This window comes from Lissotriton vulgaris, chromosome 4_1 (genome assembly GCF_964263255.1).
Source record: "Lissotriton vulgaris chromosome 4_1, aLisVul1.2, whole genome shotgun sequence".
NCBI classification, from domain to species: domain Eukaryota; kingdom Metazoa; phylum Chordata; class Amphibia; order Caudata; family Salamandridae; genus Lissotriton; species Lissotriton vulgaris.
The window spans coordinates 174,457,101-174,480,147 of record NC_141691.1 but is presented as its reverse complement, the minus strand read 5'-3'; the positions used below and the strand labels follow the sequence as shown (position 1 = coordinate 174,480,147).

General features: G+C 43.2%; 1 protein-coding gene across 1 annotated transcript in view; it reads left to right on the top strand.

The window, feature by feature from the left end:
• The first annotated feature begins 1,423 nt into the window (after positions 1–1,423).
• Positions 1,424–23,047, top strand: part of GAB3 (GRB2 associated binding protein 3) — a 394,003-nt gene continuing 372,379 nt past the window's right edge. The window contains exon 1 of the mRNA XM_086918495.1: positions 1,424–1,626. Coding sequence (XP_086774621.1) covers positions 1,555–1,626 — 72 coding nt within the window. The 5' untranslated portion in view covers positions 1,424–1,554. The remainder of the gene's footprint in view (positions 1,627–23,047) is intronic.

Here is a 23,047-nt window from a genome sequence, read left to right as displayed (position 1 = left end):
GGGTATTGCAAGGGCAGAGAATGATATATGTATATATATATATATATATATATATATATCTATATATATATATATATATATATATATATATAGATAGATATATATATATATATATATATATATATATATATATATCATTGGTGCTGTTGCAGTTGGTTAGAGAAGGTAAATTGCATGTCTTATGTTCATGCATGAGTGACTGTCCTTCCATGCAACCCATTATGAACCACCTAGTAGTGATATTGAGGAACTCGGTGAGACTATGTGATGGAAGAGTGTGGAATCTTAAAAACATTGCTATGAATCCTGAACATAATAGGATTACGGATTCTCAGGAGTTGAACAATCAAAATGATTTTGAATGGATTGAGGATCACTTTGGGAATAGTTATCTGCAATCTCAATTAGCTGGTGATGATGCGAATACGTCTGAACAGACAAATGACCTTTCTTTGGAAAATGTATCCTCTTCCTGTAAGGGGGAAAAAGGGTTGGAGATTGCAACTCTAAGGTTGTTGATACTGTACATGGAAAAAGAACAAGAGTTTTACCAGGCTGGCTTAAAGGATATGTTATGTAATTCATTTGTTTAAAGGATATGTAATGTAATTCACTTGTTTAAAGGATATGTTATGTAATTCATTTTGTTTTTCTTTTCTCATTGTTATTTTTTTCTTTGTTATGAGGGGGGAATGTGTTATGTTGTTTAGTTACTATTTATGTGTGCTTTGTTCCTTTAAATGTTCGAGATGTCACAGCCATAGAATGTATGGTGATGTGCCATTCTGGTTCTGTGGTCAGTTGTCTAGGAGCCTCAAGCCCGTATGCTGCTTCCCTGGCACTCACCTGTTGTGTGTAAGAATTTACATTAATATACCAATAAAGGTATTTAAGACTATCTGACTCCATCTCTACAATACGTAGCCTCTGATGGATTACCCTATGTTTCCGTGACTTCTGTACATGTTGGCTGAGACACACGCTCCAGCCTGCTCTTAATGGAGATCTAAAAAGCCGTGTGCAGTTCGACGTATAGCGATTCAGGTGTGTGTTTTTTGTGTTTGCTTATCTTGCCTTACAAAATTGTCATAACTATACCGTATTTTGTCGTAAGTACACTTGCTACTATTTAACCCCGGCCGTTGTGTCCCTCGAGTTTATGGAAGAAGCAGGAACAGCTAGAAATAGAAACACCTGTACCTGATGGAGGACTGAGCGTACCAGGAGTCCAGGCAGGACAGCGTGTTTTCGGAGCCCCGGAACCCACATGGCAGCGCTGAGGTAATTCTGCACGTGCTGCGCTTTGTTTACAAGCGGTCCCGGGCGCGTCACGTGCCGCTCGCTCGCTCGCGCTGTGGGCCGGGTGGGAGGGGGAGCTCGGCGTGTCAGCCATCAATGTCAGCGAGGACTTCCTCCTGGCGGCACAGCGGCAGCGCTCGCGCACAGCTGGAGGAAGCCGATTGCTGCTGGGTTTCAAAAAAAAAAAAAAATTAAGCCCGGACCGACTCTCTCGCACACTGGATCTGCCGCCCCTGGTTCTCGTTCGGGGGGAAAATGAGCGCCGGGGACGTGGTCTGCACGGGCTGGCTCATCAAATCCCCCCCGGAGAAGAAGCTGAAGAGATACGTGAGTACTGCCCAGCTCTGCTCCTTTCGGTCTCCGCGTGCAGCTAGGACAGTGCAGCAAGGATGAAGGGCTGCGTAGCTTTTCGGGAGGGTGGCGGAGGCTGCCTTTACCGATTTGTTAAGTATTTCGCTGTGACTATTTTTCTACCTCCTTACTACTTTCATCAGTGCCTTTTCTTTAGAGTTCAAGCGCTCAGAAGCTGGCTTGTTAGCGCTGCACGAACGGAAATGCGTGTAAATAAATGCTTAACTGCCGAGTTTGCTCAGTCGTGCTCCAGGACGAGGGCTGCAGGAAGTCCACCTGTTGTCTTACAGTCTTGTTTCTGCTTCCTTCGGACTGGTCAGCTTGTCACATTTGTTTATTTAGGAGTCAGACATGCATTTTCATGTCAGTCAATGAATTTTCCTATTCGTGAAGTTTCCCCCCTCAAATTTCAGTGTAACAAGTCTGTGGAATACCGCGCCCTTTGTCGTATTCAGTTGGACAACGGTTAATTTGTCAGTTGTAATGCAAATTGTCAGTTAGCGAGCTTCCTCTCAAATTCCCACGTTTTGCCATTTCTAGTTGTTTTGCTTTCACGTTGTGGTGTTTTCAGTAACTAAGTGCACGTTGGCAAGGCGTTCGTGGGCGCGTCTATGGCTCTGTGTAGGTAGTGCTTAGCGTCGATATTTCTAGGAGCTTTCTGTTTTTGCATGAGAAACACAATGCTACCTAGCCCTCAGTTTTGCTTTTTATGGCACCGTAAATAGCAGCTGTTCTTACTATTTTAGTAGTGCTCAGTGTATCGATCTGGTAAGGAAGAAGGGCTGAGTGAGCACTTCAGGGACCCAGACCTGTGTGACCCGCAGCAGTGAGCACTTTACTCTCACTCGCAGAGCTGTAATATGGGATTAAAGGCGCACTCCTGTCTGACCAGCTTCACACAGCGGGGTCGAGTGAGTTGAGTTTAGATTACAGCTCTTCGGTTTCCTTCGGCGCAAGAAGGCTTGGAGACATATTATGTGAACATCCTCTTAAAAGTGCAAATTATTCACTGGCAAAATAGAGGACGCCAGACCAACAAGTGTGAAATAGCGCATCGGCCTCAGTGAGAAGTGCTCCCAAAAGCCGCTCGTTTTTTTACCACAAAGAGGGTTATTCAGTCTGGCAGCAGAGACAATGCGCTTGTGTTCGATAACGTCTCCTACCAGACCAGCAGAGAAGGCACTCCACCCAAGAACGAGCCCACTGTATCTCCCTAGCGCCTTGTGCAGTTCAGAAACCCTCTTAGCAGCTACATTACGTCACTTGGAGGTTCATGGCATTGGTGATAGCATGATTCCATTTAAAAACAATGGTTTCTGGCAGTTGTAATAGTGGGCTGTACTCCACTTGAACAGTAATGACAGCCTCCTGTAAAATAGTTCAATTATGTACATGGTAGCTCTGAGAGGTGTTTGTGTGTCTCCCCACAGTACACGTCACCGGATGTAATCATGGCAAGCCCTTCATTCTTGTGAGGCCAATCAGTTACCCAAAATTGAGAACCACTGGGTGACTGTAGCACTTGTTACCTGCATAACCACATAATATTAAGTTTAGAATGGGAACTACTTCGTAAAAACACATTGTTATACAGTTTTGTGGAAGGAAAGCCCAGGACTGGTGGTGACATGGCCCGCATGGGTATACCTACCATTGGTACAGCAGGTGCACCACCTCAAGAGGGCCACCTTTAGCCAGTCCTGGGGTTTTATTTAACTCTGTTTGTGTTGTGCTTTCATTTTCAGCTTTATAAGTGTTACTATACAACTTTTAACTCTGTTTGTGTTGTGCTTTCATTTTCCACTTTATAAGTGTTGCTATACAACTACCAGCATCATAAGTGGCTACTGCAAGTGTCTTGGGGGGGGGGGGGGGCTTGGTTTGCTGACAAAGTGTTGTATTGAATTGCAGTGTTTAAAATAGTTCTTACTACTCCTATGTGGGGTGCTGAAGCGCTTGCCTACACGAGTAGCACGCTATACCGTGTAGGATGTGTGGTTAGAAGAATGACTTTGTTTTGAACCTTTGTGGGAAGTGTTTCCATGACATTCATGGTGACCACTCGGGTGTGGTTATTGTGTTATGGAACACAGCACGTGGCAGTGTGTTGGATGATGGATGAAGTGTGAGAAAGTAAGAAAATGGTAACCGTGCAACTTAGTAGACAAGCGTTGGGGGGGGGGGGGGGGCTGTGCAAAGGCAGAACGTGCTTATGTTGCACTGCAGCCTACCCATTGCTTCTGTCTGTCGGGCAGGTGTGAATTGCAACCCCAGTCTCGTTCCCCTGAAGCCTGCCTCTCCGCACAGCCCAGTCTGTGATGCAGTTCAAGCAAAGCCTCCGGTGCACGTGTCACCTCACTTCCGCGCTATTTTAATAAGAATTGCGTTTCCACTATTTACACTCTTTGGTTACGCCTCTCTACCCCGAATATAAGGTGGTGTTGGCTAAAAAAGCCAGGCCTGGCAGGAGACCCTGTGAAATCGAGGCACACGGCAGCTCCCCGTGGAGTTGTCTAGTAACCCGATAAGAATATTGCACATTTATGGTAAATGCTATTCAGGCGTAGGGGTTATTGTTCGCTCTTCTGGAACTGTCGACGTCACGCACTTTCTGTCTGCTTTTCCCCAGAGGGCTGCATTAGGATGTTGCCATATGTTACTCACGCACAGCTCAGCAGCAGCCCTGCACACGCTGCCTCATTTGTCTTCGTCCATGCTGTTGTTGTTCGCATTTGTGGTTGCTGATGATGGCTTTTTTTTGCCCTCCTTTGCCAGTAAATATGAGGAAGCGACTCCTTGCAGACAGGGCCCGACGCTGGTGCGTAACAAACGGATGACGGCGCAGAGGCGCAGGCCCCTGCCCCAGCATTGACGGTTTAACTGACAACATTGTGCAGGCGCCAAGTTCCTCCTTCTGCCACGACGCCAGCGTGCCCTCCATGTGAGAGGGCAAGCTCGTCCTGTGATAGGCTGCCCCCATCACATAGGCCAGGCGCCCCTGCAGGGGCGGAGCCACTGCGTCACGGGTCCTAGTGCAAGGAAAGAAATGGGCCACTAGCCTCTGGTTGAATGGTGAAATACATACATCATCAGGGTAGAGTGGGGCCCGCAGGCCTCTGGGCCCTGGTGCCACTGCATCTGCTGCGCCAATGGATACCACGCCCTTGGGGCCAGGAAAGCACGTTGCACGGCCCGAAAGGTTAATTCAAAGAAGCAGGGCATCTGTTCTGCCAGAGCCCTTCACTTTTTTCCTCCTAATGAAAGTTGGCAGGTGTAACACTGTCAACCATCAGCATCCCTGCCCTGCAGAAAATGTAAATTGAACAGTTATACATGCTTCCAACCAGGGCTTTAGCGCTGGTGGCGCCTGGTGCGAAAATAATTTTTTGGCGCCCCCACACCCCATGACCACCTCCTCGGATTCCCTCATTCCCATCGGGCAAACTGACCCTCATCTCTCCAATTATAAGTTATTGCTGAACCCCCTGAAGTCAACACCCGTCGCACTGCCCTAAAGCCTGCCCTGCTTCCAACTGGATCAGGTAACGCATTTGGGGTTTTGGCCATTGGAGAAATGTATTCAGATAAACAACAATGGAAATTCTGCTGGTAGACACCAGCAACCATCAGGGGACGCCAATGACCAGGCCCAAGATGTAACTGAAATAAACAAATATTCCCTGCACCAGTTAGAGCCGGGTTGTAGCTATCATTGATGCAGCTGGTGCAGTGACCAGGGCCCAGAGCCTCGAGGGGCCCATTGAACCCTCTCACAGCAGTATTTTATTACCTCAGGGGCAGTCAGAGGGGCCATTTTCCTTGCTTGCATTGCAACCCATGTCGTGGTTGCTAAGTGCCTGGTTAGGACCCCATTACAAGTGACTGGTCCTCCATTATGGCCAATTTTTCTGAGCACTTATCCACATGCTAAAAGCAGTTAGAACATACTCCCAGAAAAGACTACGGGATAGGAAAAAACGTGTGGATATAGGTGCAGCATTACCACATCTAGTGTGTTACTTCACTTCTAGGCCAGACACTTGTAAAGGTCTGTTAGTGGTGAGGGTAGTACTGCATGGTCATTGAAATACACTGATTGACATTACTACACTGTATTTACTCGGCCACTTAAAATGGGGACCTATGTGGATTGCCAGAAACCTGTAAATGGATTCAGTAGAAACCTATTGTAGCTGAAATTTCCAACAAGACTACTTTAACACTTCGTTTTGACTATTGAAAATGCACTGGTTTCCAAAAATATAATTCACCGGACTGAAATACACTGCTTGACATTACTACACTGTATTTACTCGCCCACTTAAAATGGGACTTCAAGTGGATTGCCAGAAACCTGTAAGTTGATCCAGTAGAGACCTATTTTAGCTGGAATTTCCAACTAGGCTACTTTCATATTTCGTTTTGACTAATAGAAATGCGCTGGTTTCCAAAAATATCGTTCACCGGACTGATGTTGTATCTAGGGATTGTTTTCTGTCATTTACAAGCATGATATAATTCCTGTGAATTACAGATGTCAACCAGTGGGAAGCCTGGACAGCTTTTTTATGTAATCCAATAAAAAATAACGAATGATTTCTTCAGGTTTTTGTGACATTTGGTTTCTTTTAATAATTTCATTTTACTTTTTAGATCTAACACTGAACTAGATGTAGGGATAAGCTACTTTTACAGCTATGCCTGCCCTTGCTGACGCCCTCCCATGTGCGTTTTTATTTTATGCTAAGGTTCCAGGTTTTGGCACATTAAACCCAGAGCTGTTGGCTTTGTCAATGCTTCTTTAGATGTTGAAGTAAATTTGAGTGCCATCTGATGCATTTGGAGGTTCACTCAATATTGCTGAGGGGATTGAGCCAGCAGTTGCTCATGCATGTTGAAAAGGAGGCAGATCTCCGAACACTGCAGAATATCTTGTGCGAGTAGAATTCCAATGACCCTATAAGTACCTGCCTCCAATGGTGGCAGAGGAAGGATTACATCTATATTAGTGCGTGTCTAGAAATGTTAGCATACTTCTGGAACTCGCTGGATCTCGTGCTTTCTTGCCTTCCCTTGAATGACCCAAGTTGCTCTTTTCATGGATGAGTACTTTATTGCACGCCATTTGCAAGGCAGGTAAGTGACATGCACGTGCTTCTGTAATTCTTGGTGTGATCGCGCCTCACTGATAGATCAAGTAGTGGACTCCTGTAGCAACATGAGACCTTCTAGTTGATGAACTGCACCAGCCTGTGCAATTATTAAGGAGCATCTTGAGGGTCCTGTCTGTAGGTAACTTGCTAGCAAAATGGCTTTGATGTGGTAAGCCATACAAAACATGAACATAAATACATGGAACAGTGGGGAACAGTTTACACCGTATTTCCCCATTGTTCCGTCAGTGAAGAAATGTGTCTAGTCTACCAAACAACCCATTATGTTAAATTTCACTGACCTTATAGTCTCATTGCGGAAACACAATCCTCATGCGGCGAGTTGCACTGGCATTGGCCTCTGGCCAGCTCTGCACAGACCACCCCACCCCTTGTTTCCCTTTCTCGCATATCCTCACAGCAGCTTCCTGTAGATCCCTTGCTGTCACTGTTCACTTTATTTAGTTCCTTTGTGTGTGTGTGATAGATTCAAGGGGCCCGAGTGCCCCATGCAGTCCATGTTATGGTCCCTAACCATGTGATCAGGCCTGTTAAAAGATATCTCTCCGCAACAAGGGTCTCACACGCATGCAGTTTCCACCCGCATTACAGGCATCTGTTATGTTCTTCCAAATGGCAGTGTCCTATTGAATACAGACCAGCTGACGTCAATTATTCAAGCAGCAAGCACTGGTCCAGTAGCAGGGGCATACCATAATACACAAAGAGCTCGTAGAATAATAAAATAATGGATATAATCAGTATGGTTGTTGACATGGCATCCTGCGCCTTGTCCTCATATGACTTTATCATTGATGGTTATTGCTTTGGTAGTGTATGGTGCGGATTTGCATTAATGGATAAGCTATCTACAACCCTCCAATATGTCACTAACTTGGGATCTGTGTATGATTGCACTTCTCCAGAGTGACAGAATGGGTCAAAACCATTGATACTTGAGGCACTTGATCATTTATATAGTTTTTGCAACTAAAGATTCTGCTATTTCATAGAGCAATGGATATCGGCGCGTAATATCCCTCAGCTCATTGAGCTTTATTGACCTCGAAGGAATCAAAGGATGAATGCACCCTGCCAGGAATCGAACCGTGATCTTTTCAGAGGACCATCTTAGCCATCTCAGCTTCCCTGTTCAGTGGTGCTTCTACACTGAGATGTGTCTCTCTTATACCTGAGGATCTGTAATGGTGATGATGCTGGATCTGCACCCACGTGGTGAGCATGGTTCAGTACGCATGCAGGTAGACTAATGCAGGTCCTCAGCACTCCCATTACAAATATATGGATCTGGCTGAAGGACTTCCTTCGACAATAACATTTGTATTCCAGTGGGCCAGCCTTCATCTTCAACATCAAGGCTAATTCCTCTGGGCAACAAGTGACATGGCTGTCTAGTGCAAGGAGCGTATCATGAATTCACCCCAAATACATTCCATAGTACCTTCTAGCGTAGCCCTTAAATACGGACATGCAGATCATTGCAGTTAAGCCAAGACATCCTAGCATCCTTTGTGCTGGGGCGGAGGGCTATTACCGTAACAGGCAGTGATGGGTGCGCCTTTAATGATTTGGAAAATCTCTGAGAGTCTCGTTTGTCTGCATTGGATTTTAGGTGAAGTGGAAGAGGGTACCAGCGGTAGAGCCTGTGATGTATGGTGTTCAGCATCTCAACCCTTTGTATCTGGGCTTGATAATGGATTTGACATTGAAGATACAACCTTATGGGCGAAGCCAGTGTACTGTACAGAAAGATGTCGGAGAGGTAGCCTGGATTGCTGCTGGTTATGTTCTAGGTAGTGAGCCTTGAAGTGTGGTCTTTCTTGATTCAGCAGCCTGCGCAGGGCTCTACATGCAAGCGTCAAATGGTCATAGAGTTACACACAACAGCTGGTTCTAGACTCTCTGGAGTTGGAAGAATATCTTAGTTGGAAGCCGCCTGCTGAGCGCTAGGGCCTGAAGCTATCCAGCAGCTGTGTCCTCTCTTCCTCGCGTGATTCATTGTGGATACAGAAAGTCTGACCACTGTGTTGATATGACATAAGCACCGTAACCTTCTCGCGTTAAAACTAAAGAGCCATTTATTTCGGTGAGCTCAGAGTCAGAAGTGTAAGGACAAGGAAATAGTAAGAAGAAATCAACTGGAAAGAATACATTGAATGTATATCCTAGACAATACTAAATAATAAAAAAAAAGGCAACCCCGTCTGATTTTACTCATTAAAAGTCTTGCATCATCAATTTTCCATAAACGTGCTGATGGCTCAATATCAACTCCGATAACTTTCAGCATGTATTTATTTGCATCATATCTCATAATGCATCCATTTCTTATTCACAGTGTGATCATTTTATCTTTACCAACAAATGCATGACTGGACGTATGTCTCTGAATAATATAAAAAAGTCTCTAAAATATTTAATACTCATACAAACCGTTCCTTCATTCATTACTCACTAATTACACATCTAAGAAACCAGAAATGTGTTATGAACTCATACAACTCGGGCTTGATTCAAGCCTTACTACTACATAATATCATTACAGTTGGTCTGTGTTCAACGCTTTATGATTCTCTGTTTATACAACCAATTCGATGATGTATCAGGAATCGTGTACAACATTTCAATTTATAACATTTCCACTTTATAATTCATTATTGGTTGGTGTTATTTTTTGATTTTGGCACGACCAGTTACCCTCAACGTGCGCTTCGGTGTTAGGCCATCCTCAAGAGTGCCACAAGCAGTGACCCCATAGAACATTGCAAGCCAGAATTAGTACTTTAGAGTCATCTTCCTCAAAGGTAGAAACTCTTAACAGAGAAAATGTGGCTTGGAGAATTTTTATCCGTTCGTCAACACAATGAACTTGTCAACATCGGATCAGGTGTGGATTCTATTGCGTCCAAAGCCTGGTTGGGACAGCAGTCTTGATCCCATTTGTATCCTTGGCCCTGAAGTAAGTTTAAGAGCGTCTTCTCTCTTTTTCTTTCTTTTTCCCTCTTTTCTTATTGGCCTGTTCTGTGCCTTCGATGGCAGACATTGCCTTGAGCAGACTGAGGCCAATGTTTAGTTTGTTGCACACAATGGACCCATCAGAAAAGCCAGTGATGTTTTCTCTGTTAGAGTTTATACCTTTGAGGAAGTGACTCCAAGGTTGTAATTCTGGCTTGCAATGTTCTATGGGGTCACTGCTTGTGGTACACCTGAGGAAGGCATTATGCCGAGGTTGAGGATAACTGTCAAGCCACAAGCAGAAAATAACAACAACCAATGAAGATTTGTAAAGTGCAAATTATAGAGTGCAAATGTTATGAATTGAAATGTTATACAGCATTTCTGATATATTATCGAATTGGTTGTATTAACAGAATCATAAAACGCTGAACACAGAACATCTGTAATGATATAATACAGTAGTAAGACCTGAGTCAAGCCTGAATTTTGTGAGTTCCTAACACATTTCTGGTTTCTTTGATGTATAATTAGTGAGTAATGAACGAAAGAGTGAGATTAATGTGAGTATGAAAGGAATGGTTTGTATGAGTGATGAATGTTTTAGAGACTTTGATATTATTCAGAGACATATGTTTAGTCATGCATTTGTTGTTAAAGATACAGCGATAACATTGTAAATGGATGTATTATGATATATGATGCAAATAAATACATACTGAAAGTTATCTGAGCTAATATTGAGCCTTCAGCATGTTTATGAAAAATTGATGATGCAAGGCGATTAATAAATAAGGTCAGACCAGCGTTCCCTTTTTTGTTATTTAGCCTATGTTCCCTGCATCATTGACTATATCATTTTTAGGGGGGTCCCTTTTCGTTTGCAATAATTTGTATCCTAGACAATACTGCATACCTTCCTAATGAAAGGAGAAATACAATTATTGGTAGCAGAAATTAACCTATGATGAAGGCAAGAGGTTTGGAACAAAGCCACTGACAAGCGAGGGTTTGCTGATTCAATTTTCATGACTAATATGTTTTGAAGTATGCATAATGCACATTACCATAATCACCCCCTTCCTAGGCATCTGTACCTGCAAATTAGATCTTGATAAGTCAGGATGTTTGTATAAATAGGCAGATGCTGTTGAGTGAGACGAGCAAAGAAAAAAGGAATGTTCTCACTAATCCTGGCAAGCCATCAGGAAAGTTCTTGCTACACACAAAGGAACAGTGGAAAGTTCTCCAACTCCAATGATTGAGGATCATGGCTTCCACTGATACAGCTGTGGCATCATCTTTGTTGGAACCATGGAAAGTTCTTCCGCTCCTCTGATTGAGGGGTTTGCGTTCTGGTGGTCCGGCTGAGGTATAATGTTTGTTAGCACAGTGGAAAGTTCTCAAACCCCTACGATTGGGGGGTTCGACTTCTGCTGCTACAACTGGAGTATAATCTTTTTTTAGGACCGTGGAATGTTCTCCCCCCTCCTACAACTAAGCAGGGGTAGAATCTTTTCTAGCAGAGTGGAAAGTTCTTTGCAGCCAGTAAGTAAGTTGCCGATGCTCCAGTGGTCCAACAGTAGCATGCATCTTTGGTGACAAGGCCTGTGTGAAGGCCACCTTATTTGTAGGTGAGGTTTTCAATATGATAATGCTTTGCCCCCAAATTGGAGTTTAGGCCCTCCCCCTAAGTACTGTGAGAATGATGGCTAGCCTTTTGTCTCTGATCATGAGCGGCCTCGTACAAGTCCCTTCAGTAAGCCTGGTCAAAGTCAGTAAACAGGTTTGTTTATGGCTTTTTCTAAGGTTATACGAGGTGAGCAATGGGGCAGAATCCAGGGAAAAAAATAAACATTAACTGAAGTTCCCCTATTGTTGTGCTGCTTTGAAACGAGATGTATCATTGTGCCTTCCGTCTCCAGGGAAATAATGCACTCATGGGTAACCAAAATAGCTAAATTATTCATAATGATTGACAAGACTAAATCCGTGCCAGTACTCAGTGGTTTTAAAAGCATTGTGGTTGAGCTCTGGTACCATGGAGTGCCTGCACTTTTCAGAAAATGCTGGAACTCTGGGGCACGCCTACTAGAAATGGCGGTATGGGTAATATTTCCCTTATGTCTAAAAGAAGTACAGGTCAAAGAGATATTTTAAGAAATGCATTTATTAAATATATATTTTAAATAACTCTAGACATCCGCCGGATTCAGGACTGACCAGCAATGCACAGCATGAGGCTTACTTGAATTCGTTTGGAATTGAATCTCTGTAGATCATTGACTGATGCATGGTTTTCGGTCTTTACCATGCAACGTGGGGGACCAGAATAAAAGTTGTTATTGTTTTGTCATGTGACGGCCATGATTAATTGTTATTCGTACCTGTGTCAGTTTTGTCTTATTTTTCTGTCCATAAATAGTGGGTAAATATAATATAAGATGCCTATGCAATCCTTTTTTTCATAGATTGACCGCGACTTCATGAGAATAAACACCTCGATATAGGAATTAATTTACACTCGTGGTAAGAATCGCTTAAATTAAAAAATACAAACTAAAACCTCCACAGCACCATCAGTAATTGAGTTCCCTTACTTTTATTCTTTTTTCTCTCTAACAGACCCCCGACGAAGGGGCTCCAGCCCCGAAATGCATCGGGTTTTTTAACGCATTTATTTGGAATTATGTTTTGAATATATATTGAAATGATGAAAATGTAATTGTTGATTTGAGAACAATCAATGCATATGCCAGTGAAGTAAAACTTGAAATGCTTTTTGAATTTATTGATAAAATTGTGGAAACATATTATTGGAGAATTAGAATTAATTGCTGTGCGCGTTAGAGTCCTGGTGACCCATCGGGACCAGGCCACACTTTTATAAATATACCCTTTGGGCACATCCATGGCAGGATGTGCACAAAGGACTCCCAGACATATAGCATGTCCCATTGAAGTACCAGCCGCTGCCGCCTAGTGCCCCATACAGCGTGTACTGTGTACATAGTAAGGAGGAAATAAGTGTTGTGCTGTAGTTTACTGATGAATAAAAACAACAGAAGCGTTGGATGAACGCAGCAGGGCCATTATCCTGAGTTAACACAATGTATCACGAGGAATCAATTACACAAGACTTATTATCCATTTGACATCACCTGTTTTAAGACCGTTATTAAGCCCACACGTGTGTTTGTTGGAGATGTGGCCTCCCCCTTGTCACATGTATTGGGGCTTTAGTTCCCCCGCTGTTTGTTGTATTGAGACCTTTGGCCTGCCCACACTGTTAGCAAGGAGGTACAAGAAGGGCCGTGACTAGGTATAGAAATGTGTTATGGTGCATTTAATTTACTAAGTATTTTTCCTCTGTCTTGGCTTGTTCATAGAATGATATGGCTTAGATTGTGTGAGCTATGATCCGTTTGCCCCTAGTTCTGGCTGTTGGTGGGTGTGTTGGTGTTGTCTACAACAAATGTATCACCCTCTCTGAAGTCACCATTGGTGATAACACCTCTCAACAGAATAGTTTTAGGGCAGGCAGATACTACAGGTCCCTTGTTATTTATCCAGCCCTCTAACTGGTCCTCCCTTTTACCTCAAAGTTCACATGAAGGAAGATGTGATTCAGCAAATGGTACCACAGATATGAACTGTTCCACTAGACTATGATCTGACTGATAATCAGTAACCAGTAAACAAGCAACAAAGACCTCCAAAGAACAACCCCCGCTGGTTTTTCGAGACAGTCGCTCTGCAGTAGCAGTGCTGCGGTGCCCACGGGTAGCGTGCGCTGTATAAATGCTTATAGACTAGAACAAAGTAGGCACTACGACTTCCTATGAAATGCAGCAGTCCGAAGGGGGGATCCATACATGAGGTGACCATGTTGGATAAGAGGTCCGCACATTGTTCAGTGCTGCTGCATTCACCTGATGGCAATAGCAAGTGTGCATATTCATTTGAGCTAATGTTTAAGCATGGCTTTGATATTGTTTTGTAGTATTTATCCTGGGTTGCATAGGAGCTCACTGTAGCTCTGGATTGATGAAGTGGGGTGTTGAGTATCTAAAGCCATCTTTAGTTTAGAGGTGTGTAAATGACTTTGCATGATTTATTGTTGCGTGGTGGGGATGACCCACTTTCAGCTATCGCCTGTAAGATTTCAGGACAGAAATGTGCACTATGAAAGTTTATCCAGATATGTTGAAACCCGTTTTTCCCCTCAGAAACCGGGTGTTTTTTTAAAATGTATATATAGCTAAGTTTTTTTGTGTTTAGCCCTAATGTACTGGGAAGTCCAGTGTGTTTCCTATGTGACACATGAGTGTCAGGGTGGAAAGAGGGGGTTTTCCTTTTTGTCCACATAGTATGGAAGGAGGCACGTGGTTTCCTGGGCTCCATGTGTTTGAGACCTATTCATGATGAGTGAGTTCCCCATTTTGCATTGTGTGAGTGAATGATACGTTTCTGCGTGCCTTCCAGGTATGGGCACTGGAGATGAGATAGATAACGCCAGTGGGGCATGTGTGTAGGCGGTAGCCTGGATTTACCTGTAACCTCCTACTAAATGAATGCATTATCTTCTTCTGCAAGAGCCTAATACCATTGTCATCGCAGTAGCTCTTAACTTTGAGACTTCACGTCCTCTTCCACAATGCTCATCAATTAATATGGACAGCACATCACAAATGGAACAGAGGCAAGCGGGGCATCTAGTTACTCAAGTGCTAGAGAGGGTAAGCTTGCGCCTGTGAATGTCTGTGTTAAAACAGAATTGTGCAAGAACTACCAAGCATGTTTAGGACACATATGATGGCTCTGTCTCTTTAACATTGCCATACGCTGATTAGTTGGCAGGCTCTTTGAAGAGCATTGCAAATATAATGGAAATCATCAGGCATTGCAGGAAGTGCACAGTTGAGGAGTAGAGAGTAGGTTCCTCTGCATACAGCATGCTTTCTGATTTGTGAAATATGCAGCATCTTAGAAACATGTTATCGACCCAGTAATCTATGGCACAAGCTGATTAATGGGCTGTAGCGCGCAGGCTGCTCAGTTATAATCAATTTGTGCTAACGGGAGAACCCGGGGGAAAGGCCCTCTCGGTGACTAATGTGCGTCCAGACAAGGGATCGATGGATTCTAATGGAAGAAGGCTGATGAGTGCCTGGACATGCCCAAGGAGGATGCAGAAGGCAGGATACTTGACTAGAGCTGCATGGGGCAGTGAATGCCCTTGATAATTATATGACCCAGTTCCCTTAAAGGTATCCCTGCATTATTGAGTGGTGCGAAGTTTGGAGGCTAATCACTTACTTTATTGTAAGGAGAAAATGCAAGACCGACTTAGCATTGGTTAATATTCACCCTGCGGCCGTCTGCTATCACGCATGTTCCCCGCTCTACCTTGCAGAATGTTCTTGCATGCTGAGAATGTTCTTGCATGTGGAAAGCCAGGCTTTAGAGAAAAACTACATTTTAATGATGGGGAGACAAACACAATTCTAAGAAAATACTTTCAAATAAAATGTTGAAAATCAGCTAGTAAATAAAATCTGTCAATGAACTACTACTTATACACAAGCCATAATTGTTGGGTAAAATTGTTAGCCTCAAGGTTGAGTTGGAGCACTTTGAGGCAGTAGGAGGAAGTGGTTGCGAATGGAAAGTATAAGGAAGAGAAGGTGGGTGACAACGGGGAATTCTGAATGTTGTCCTTCTTATTAGGTGGAGCCTGGGCAGTGCATGCGCTGCTCTGCGAGCCATGCTATATTAAGTTAGGGATTTGGAGCTCTGCCCACTCTCTGCCCATATTTTTAATTGGCTTGTATTGTTGTCCTTTGTAAATTCTGGCTTCTGATTCGTTAATCGCCTTGTTAGTCCCTCCTTAGTACTGCCTTGGCTTCATTTGAAACCTCCCATGGCGACTGGCCCTTTTACTTCTGTTGCGAGGCGGTATGTTTTAATTTGTCTGTAAGCACCATTTCTTTAATGGGTTTTGCCCTACTGCAGGTACGATCGGCTTTCCTTACATTCAGCGCGCCATCTGCGCTTGTTGGCAATGCCAGAGGTCACGCATTTACCAGAGTTTGACCTATTGGCATTGTAAATGTCAATAGTTTAAAAAACTCTCGCAAATGTGAAAGCTGTGGTGTTGCACGTGTGTGACTGAAATGTGCTTGTGGGCCATCATAGACGTCTGAAGGAAACACAGCACCCATAGTGTAGAGGTTGTGGGCCTGTCGATGATAAGGAGGTGAGTGGACTAAGCAGCAAAAGAATAAAGAGCTTTACAGTTGCCTATGTGCGTGAAGGATATGACATTTGCAGCACTGTACAACAGTAGACTGTTACTATGCATTGTGTGCCTTAAGGAACGTGCCATGCTTGTAGTAAGAGAGCATTGTTTATGAGGAAGGGTGAGTGAGCAGAGAAGCATTACATCAAAACCAAAATATTTCCATTACTCCTAAGGATTGTGTTATGAGCTAAACGGTGGCACTGAGTTCTTGCCTGATTTATTCTTGTATTAAGGGGTCTTCGGTGCATTCATTAGAGGAAGGAGGTGTGGTATAATGTGCTATGGTGTCCTCAAAGCCAGCAGCTGCTCTTGTGATGGCATAACAGAATCCTTTCTAGGAGATTAAGTAGCTTTGATTTTGACTCCCATTTCATAACACAACGTCTGAAATACATTCAATTATACTGTCTAGACCAAATAAATCATTAAGAGGTGGCAGTGACGAGATAGCCACCAAAAAAAGGTAATTTCCCGTTCACCCACTTCTGTTTTCTGCTACAGGTAAGGCATTTGTTTTACATGGTGGCGCCCTTGCTGCCTGTGCCATCGATAACACTGGTGTGTCTAGTGTTGTGCGCGTTAGTGTGTTTGAGCGAGTTGACGAAGGTGGAACTTGGAAGCTTGAGTGTGGGAGGTGGAATGTTGCATGGCACTGCATGGTAAGTGATGTAAGTTGGAAGGTTGACAATGACAGTTGCATGTGGCCTGGATGGTGGTTCGCTACATTGCTTCCGTTATTCTGAAATAAGGAGTAAGAACTTGACCGTGTCCTGTGATCTCCGGAATGCGACGTCCCCAATGGTGAAGAGTGGAAGATCTCCAGGAGAGTAGTGTTGGATGCCGGATGGTCCTGTGATATTTTGAACCAAAAGTGCAAGTTCAAGAAGCACAAGTTACTGCTACCATTGAATGCCAGGTCCTTGTGAAAGACTATCCAGTGCTGGTTCTTTGAGGGGAGAACTAACCCACATCAGCAGTCAGAGTGGAACGCATATGCATTCCAGCTGCAAAGAGGTGGAAGATGATATCACAGAGCAACCAAATATCTCCACATTGCAAACCACCATTTTATATGAGGGGCGCGCAAAGAGAATGGAATTGCAGTGCACGTTACAACATACATGACAACTGTGTGTGCTGCCATTTTGGTAAAGTAGCTTTTCCACAACCATGATGACAAGACAAACGTGTGTGTCAATACTGAAGTAGTGTTTAGCACACCTTGAGGGTATAACCATGTCATTGAAGTGGTGTTACATGCAAAACAAGCTTGCATGTCAATACTGAAATGGTAATACGCACACCAAGAGGGTGCAATTGTGTCAGTGAAGTTGTGTTATGATGTGTGACCAATGTGTGCCAAAACTGAAATGGAGATAGGCATGTCAAGATGGTGCAATTGTGTCACTTCACATTGGTGCCACTGTTTCATTAGTTATCTATTACTTGTGAATGACTATTAATAAGGCTGTGGGCACCTCTGTTGATGTATATTTCTTTGTTTCCATGGACATTACATTGTGTGTAATTAATATTTCTCTGAATAGCAACACTCATTCTTGTTTGAAACGGCTATGGTGACTGTATTTATTGTATTTAGTTTTTCATGTTTGTGCCTACCATGGCAAGCATTCAGCTTTCCCCATCCATAGAGGAACCATGGGACCCTCCCGTAGAATATGAAATGTGGCGGGATTTATTCCTAACTTCAACACTTGGGCGAGGAGTTCTTAACAACCTTCCTGTATACATATAGTAAGACTCTGGTGGCAGTTGGGAGACATTTCTGGTAGGTCTGGTGGCCTATTGTGAGAAGATGGCCCTGAGACCAAGGAGGACTAGTTTGGGGCCACCCACCCTCAAATACACTGTGAAGTGGTGTCCGCTCTTACTGCTGAGAAGGAGGAGCGCAGTGAGGAGGGTGTACAAGGAGCCTGCTTAGGGGGGTTATAAACTGAGGTTATGTGCCCATATGTATAGTCCTAACCCAAGGGAAAAAACCTTGGAGACAGTGTTATAAGGACATCTCTGTGGAGACAATGGGAAAAGGCAGAAAGATTCCTTTAGAGTAAGCATGACCCTGAAATGACCGATGGAGCTTCAGAAAGTAATACATTCAGCTGTGAAGGTGCTGTAAGGAGATGAGTTAGTGAATGTGCAGAATGATTTCCTAGTTAATGTGACTAAAGTATAGGCTATTCCATCTCTTCGGAGTGCCCTATATGCCCGTTGGTATTCGGGTACTGTGATGGTTTCATCTCTCTCTATTTGAATTCAAGCATCACAAATGTTGGGCTCAAGCCTCACTCACAAGCCAGTCACTACTCTGTCAAGAGGTACAAGTTCTGACTGCATCACTGACAGGGTGTGTGCCACGTAACATGCAAGAACCCTTGTGAACACAGGCGGCCTGACCTAGTTTGAGAAGATGGACAGAGGTCTTGCGACAATGCGCAACACCAAGTAAATGGGAACTTTCCTCTCTGACGGAAATCAGTCAATGCTGAAAGAAGATGGAGTACTGCCTGGGGGCATGACAGTGCAACTTTCTCATGTGAGATCCTCACCAATGTCTTGGATTCCAGACATGAGTGTTGAAGAGGAGACATGGATGTGCAGACTTTGACATGATGAAGGAGGGTAGTAAACTGTTTAATTAAGACCGGTATGGAGGCCTTGAGAAAATGCTATCCAAGGCCTCCTAGATAGATTTAGAAAGAGAGGTAGGACTTTCACCAAGGATATTGTAGATAGTTATGAGTCTATGCTGTATGAGGGCATACTGTGTCCTAAAGTTATGAGAAGTTAAAACATTGCCTGCCTGGACTTTTGTCTAATTTCTGTGTTAAAGTGTGACATTCAATTAATTAATCAGCTGAGTTATATGTCATTCATGGACTTCATATTATTCTATGTATTTCTGTTAAGAAATGTGCCTTGTCAACCGAGAGGTTTTTTTTTAGGTTGGGTAATACTTTGGTTGTTAAATATTGACTAATGCCATGTACATCTTTTCGACATGTCACGTCTTTTGTTAGTACGTTTCCATGTAAGTTGACTTCTGTTGTTTGGGAATTGCAGGGTTGGTTAATGGTAGTGGTGTGCTGAATGCTTAGTACTGCAAGGTATGTTGGGAAGTTTAAATTGTCTACATGTAGGTTCTTTTGGGAACACATTGTGACCATTTACTTTCAACTCTATATAGAGTCTAATTAGCAGTTTGGAAGTGAGTGTAGTACCCATTAGACTGTTGTTGTGTAGACATGTGCTGTTTGTGTGCATCCAAGTGTTGCAGATGTGGGTAAGTTGTCTTCCATCGCTAGAGGTACAAGTATAGTACACTTGTGTTTGTGTGTTGGGATGAACTAAGGAAAGGCAGTCCCTCTTCAATAGAGGTTTGTGTGGGGAAGTACCCAAGGTATGCAAAGTTGGGAAAGAGTAGCACCCTTCTGCTAAAGCTGCATGCGGGAAGTACCAGGCTGTATGTAAAGTTGAAAGTTTAGTGCCCTGTCGTGTAAGGTTGCAGTTTAGTGTGCTAAGATGGGCAAAGGTAGTACCCCACTGTAAGAAGTTGCATTGGGGAATACCCCAGGCATGATGTTGGACAAAAGAAGTACCATTTTGCGCGAGTATGCATGGAGAGGTACCATTGGAATTTAAAAAGTGGGGAAGTGTAGTACCCTATGGTGTCGTGGTTGATAGCCAAAAGTTTCACCTGTGTGTGCTTTGGTATCGGTATCAATAGTCTTTCTGTAAAAATGGAAAAATTTGTCCGGAAAGTGGTTTAGGAGGCTGAATATGTTTCCAATTGTTTTGGGTTGGTTTTATTGCAGTTTATTTATAATGGAGTTGGTCAGTGTTATGCTGTACGTTAGTGTTAGATGTAGCTCTAGTGTGTTGTAGGTGAGTAGGTATTTACCAGCTGTTGTGGGCTGGACTCGGTGGTTGTATTTCTGGGCTGCTCTAGTGTTTGTGTTGTGTTGTGTTGTGTTGTGTTATGTTGTGTTGTCTCACTAATTGTTTCAGTATGCGTTTAATGGAGGCTGTCATCATTGCATTTGGAAGATGTCCTGACTTTTTCTGGTGCAGTTTCCAGTGGGCATGGTATCCGTGTAGATTAAGTGCTTTCTTTGCATGGCACTTGAGCATGTAGATTTGGCGAGGTAGTGAGATTAAATTTGGTGTTGTGTTGAAGTGTTCAGCTACACTTTTGTATGTGACTATGTGGCGAAGTGTGTTACCCTTCTGCGTATGTTTCTGTTGTTTGTGGAAGATGAAGAAGGTGTGAGAGTTGGGATCTGAAGTTTAGTAATGTGAGGTGGATATCTGGAGACATTGTATATTAGTGTGGTTGTGATGACTCATGACAGGTGTTATGTTGGAGTCTGGTCAAGGGAATTTTGAGTTGAAATGATGTATGTTTAAACTTTTTTTGTTTTGTTTTGTGTCTTAAATGTGTATACTTTGGGATGACGGGGGCACATTTGAAGGAAGCCTATGGCTGTTTTGTGACTGGTTGTCCGTGACAACATAATAAGTGCAAAAATGTTGTGTAGCGCATTTTCAAATGTGTGGACTTGGTGGTAGGGCTTCATATCCAAGGAGGTCGCACCACTTGCATGTCTTGGACAGGCTCGGACTGGCCTACTGGGCAATCTGGCAGTGCTCGATGTGCTGGTCTGAAAGACAGTGTGTGGGCTATTTTTGTGGCTGCCTGTGGGCTTGTTTTATGGTCTGCTGAACTGGCGTTTACTGTTGATTTCACTGATATGAAAACAAATATTGCCTGCAGCAAGCTCAAATCCATGCAGTCATCCATCCATACATGCAAAACACTTGTCCAACGTGTCTTTACAAGTTCAAAACTGTCCCAAATTGCAAAACATGGCCCGCTTATTTAGATATCTAATTCACTAATCAGGTCTACTTTAATTTTGGTCCCGGGCCTATTTTCTGTCTCAGTCTGACCCTGGTGGTGACGTGTTGTGCCTTAGTAATAACAACTGAGTTGTTTTGTTTCTGTGGCATGAGGTATGGGGATCCCTATGTCTTGACCCATTGCAGTGACTACTAGTTGATGCCTACGTGTCTGCATGCTTATTGTAGAGTTTAACACGTTGTAGTTGGTCTAAGCTATGTAACTAAGAAAGTTTTCTAAGAATGTGTAAGCTAGAAATGTCCAACATTGTGTACATCTCGGATTCTAAAATAATTAGTAAGAACTTTACTATGTCCGATGATCTCGGGAATGCAAACGTAAACACCCTTTGGCAGTCCATCCCCAGTTAAGACTGGGTTCATCGATGTCATTCCCCTGCGTAGCCCTCCTATCTGTTATTTTCACTGTAACTATGTTGGCCCCAAACAGGAATTATTTTAAATGTAATACTATTCCTGAGAAGGAGCGCTGAATTCATACTTGATGTATTTAATAAATTATTGTGTCCGCTAAAGATCCAGTCCACACGCTAACGTCCTTGTTCAGTTCCGTATTTTATTGGCTACCATATAAACTCAAAAATTCATCCAATAAACTTGCCAATTCAATCAGTCTCCACCTACACGTTTCGTCCAATCCTAGGATGTCATCAGGGCTGAAAAAAGGAAACGATAATATGCAGATCAGTTACGATCCCCACATATCCTATATACAAAATAAAATTACATTATGCTTAACAATTACATGGATGAATCTCTTTCTACACCCAATTTTCAAAAAAATATATATCCATGCCAATATCCCAAACAAAGGAAACACCTTGTTCCCCTCAAAAGGAAACCGGCCTATATGACATACTTAATGGTTACCTAGTATTTACACAATCAAAAAATGCCATATTCGCATCTTTAGAACCACTTGGTCTATTCTCTAAAAGGCACCTCCAAGCACTTCATCCAATGATTCCTTTTGTGCAATCTACAATTATTTTCCTAGCATTATTTGATTCAAAAACATTCTCGATTTATTAGATCATAACCCCACTTCACTCCTTACTAATATTCCAAATAATGCAATAATACATACCTCTAAATGTAACTTCTTCCCAATTGTTTACAAAAAGACAATCGTCAATATTTTCTTCCTCTTATTCGTTGCAGAAATTTTCCAAGTAAAATACACATATTAAAGACAGCTAATAACTACCCAGAAAATATCCCACTATACTATTTATATCCAACCTGCAAAGTTCCTTAAAGCACATTGCCCCATGATTCTTGTTTTCAAATGTCCAGCCGCCATCTCTCCATTGGTGCAGGGGATTGAATACATCAAGTATGAATTTAGGGCTCATTCTCAGGAGTAGTATTGCTGGCTAGGCCCTTGGCCACCTTTCCTTCCACTTCTGAATCAAATGGAAGACTGATGGAACCTAAGAGTCACCACTGTAATGTCACTAAAGGTCAAAAGGTATGTGACATCACTTCCGCCACCCAAGGCATCTTGATGAGTCGTTCATAACGAAGACTTAGAGGAGTCGTGATACTTGACTTATCCCTGTGTGCAGACCTGTTTTCAAGTCTTTCTCCGAAGGCCCTACAAATACCACTATTTGTGGGGCTGTCCAATGTGAGCTGGATCTCGGTGTTTGAAAGGCGTGCGTGACTGCGGGTACCACTTCCGCCTTCTTCAGCAGAGATCTTGTCAGTGTTTCACATGCATCATTCGAGTATCCCACTCTGATCTCCACACTCTGCGGTGATAGGCTGTGTCATCAAGACCAAGGCATTTATTATCTCGAAAACTGTGTTCAAGTGAGAGAGGAAAATCCCCCTTAAGAAAATATTTTAACTTGAAGTGATATGCTGTGCTTGAGTTATTGTTCAAAATTTCGGGGCAGAACTATATGCAAAGAAAAAAAATGTTGCTTTCCTTGGCATCTGCGGCGGAGTTTAGGCCGAGAACAATCGTTTCCCCTGGACTGTGCCGTTCAGGGTGGGGCTGGAATTTTATCCGAGCCTCAGT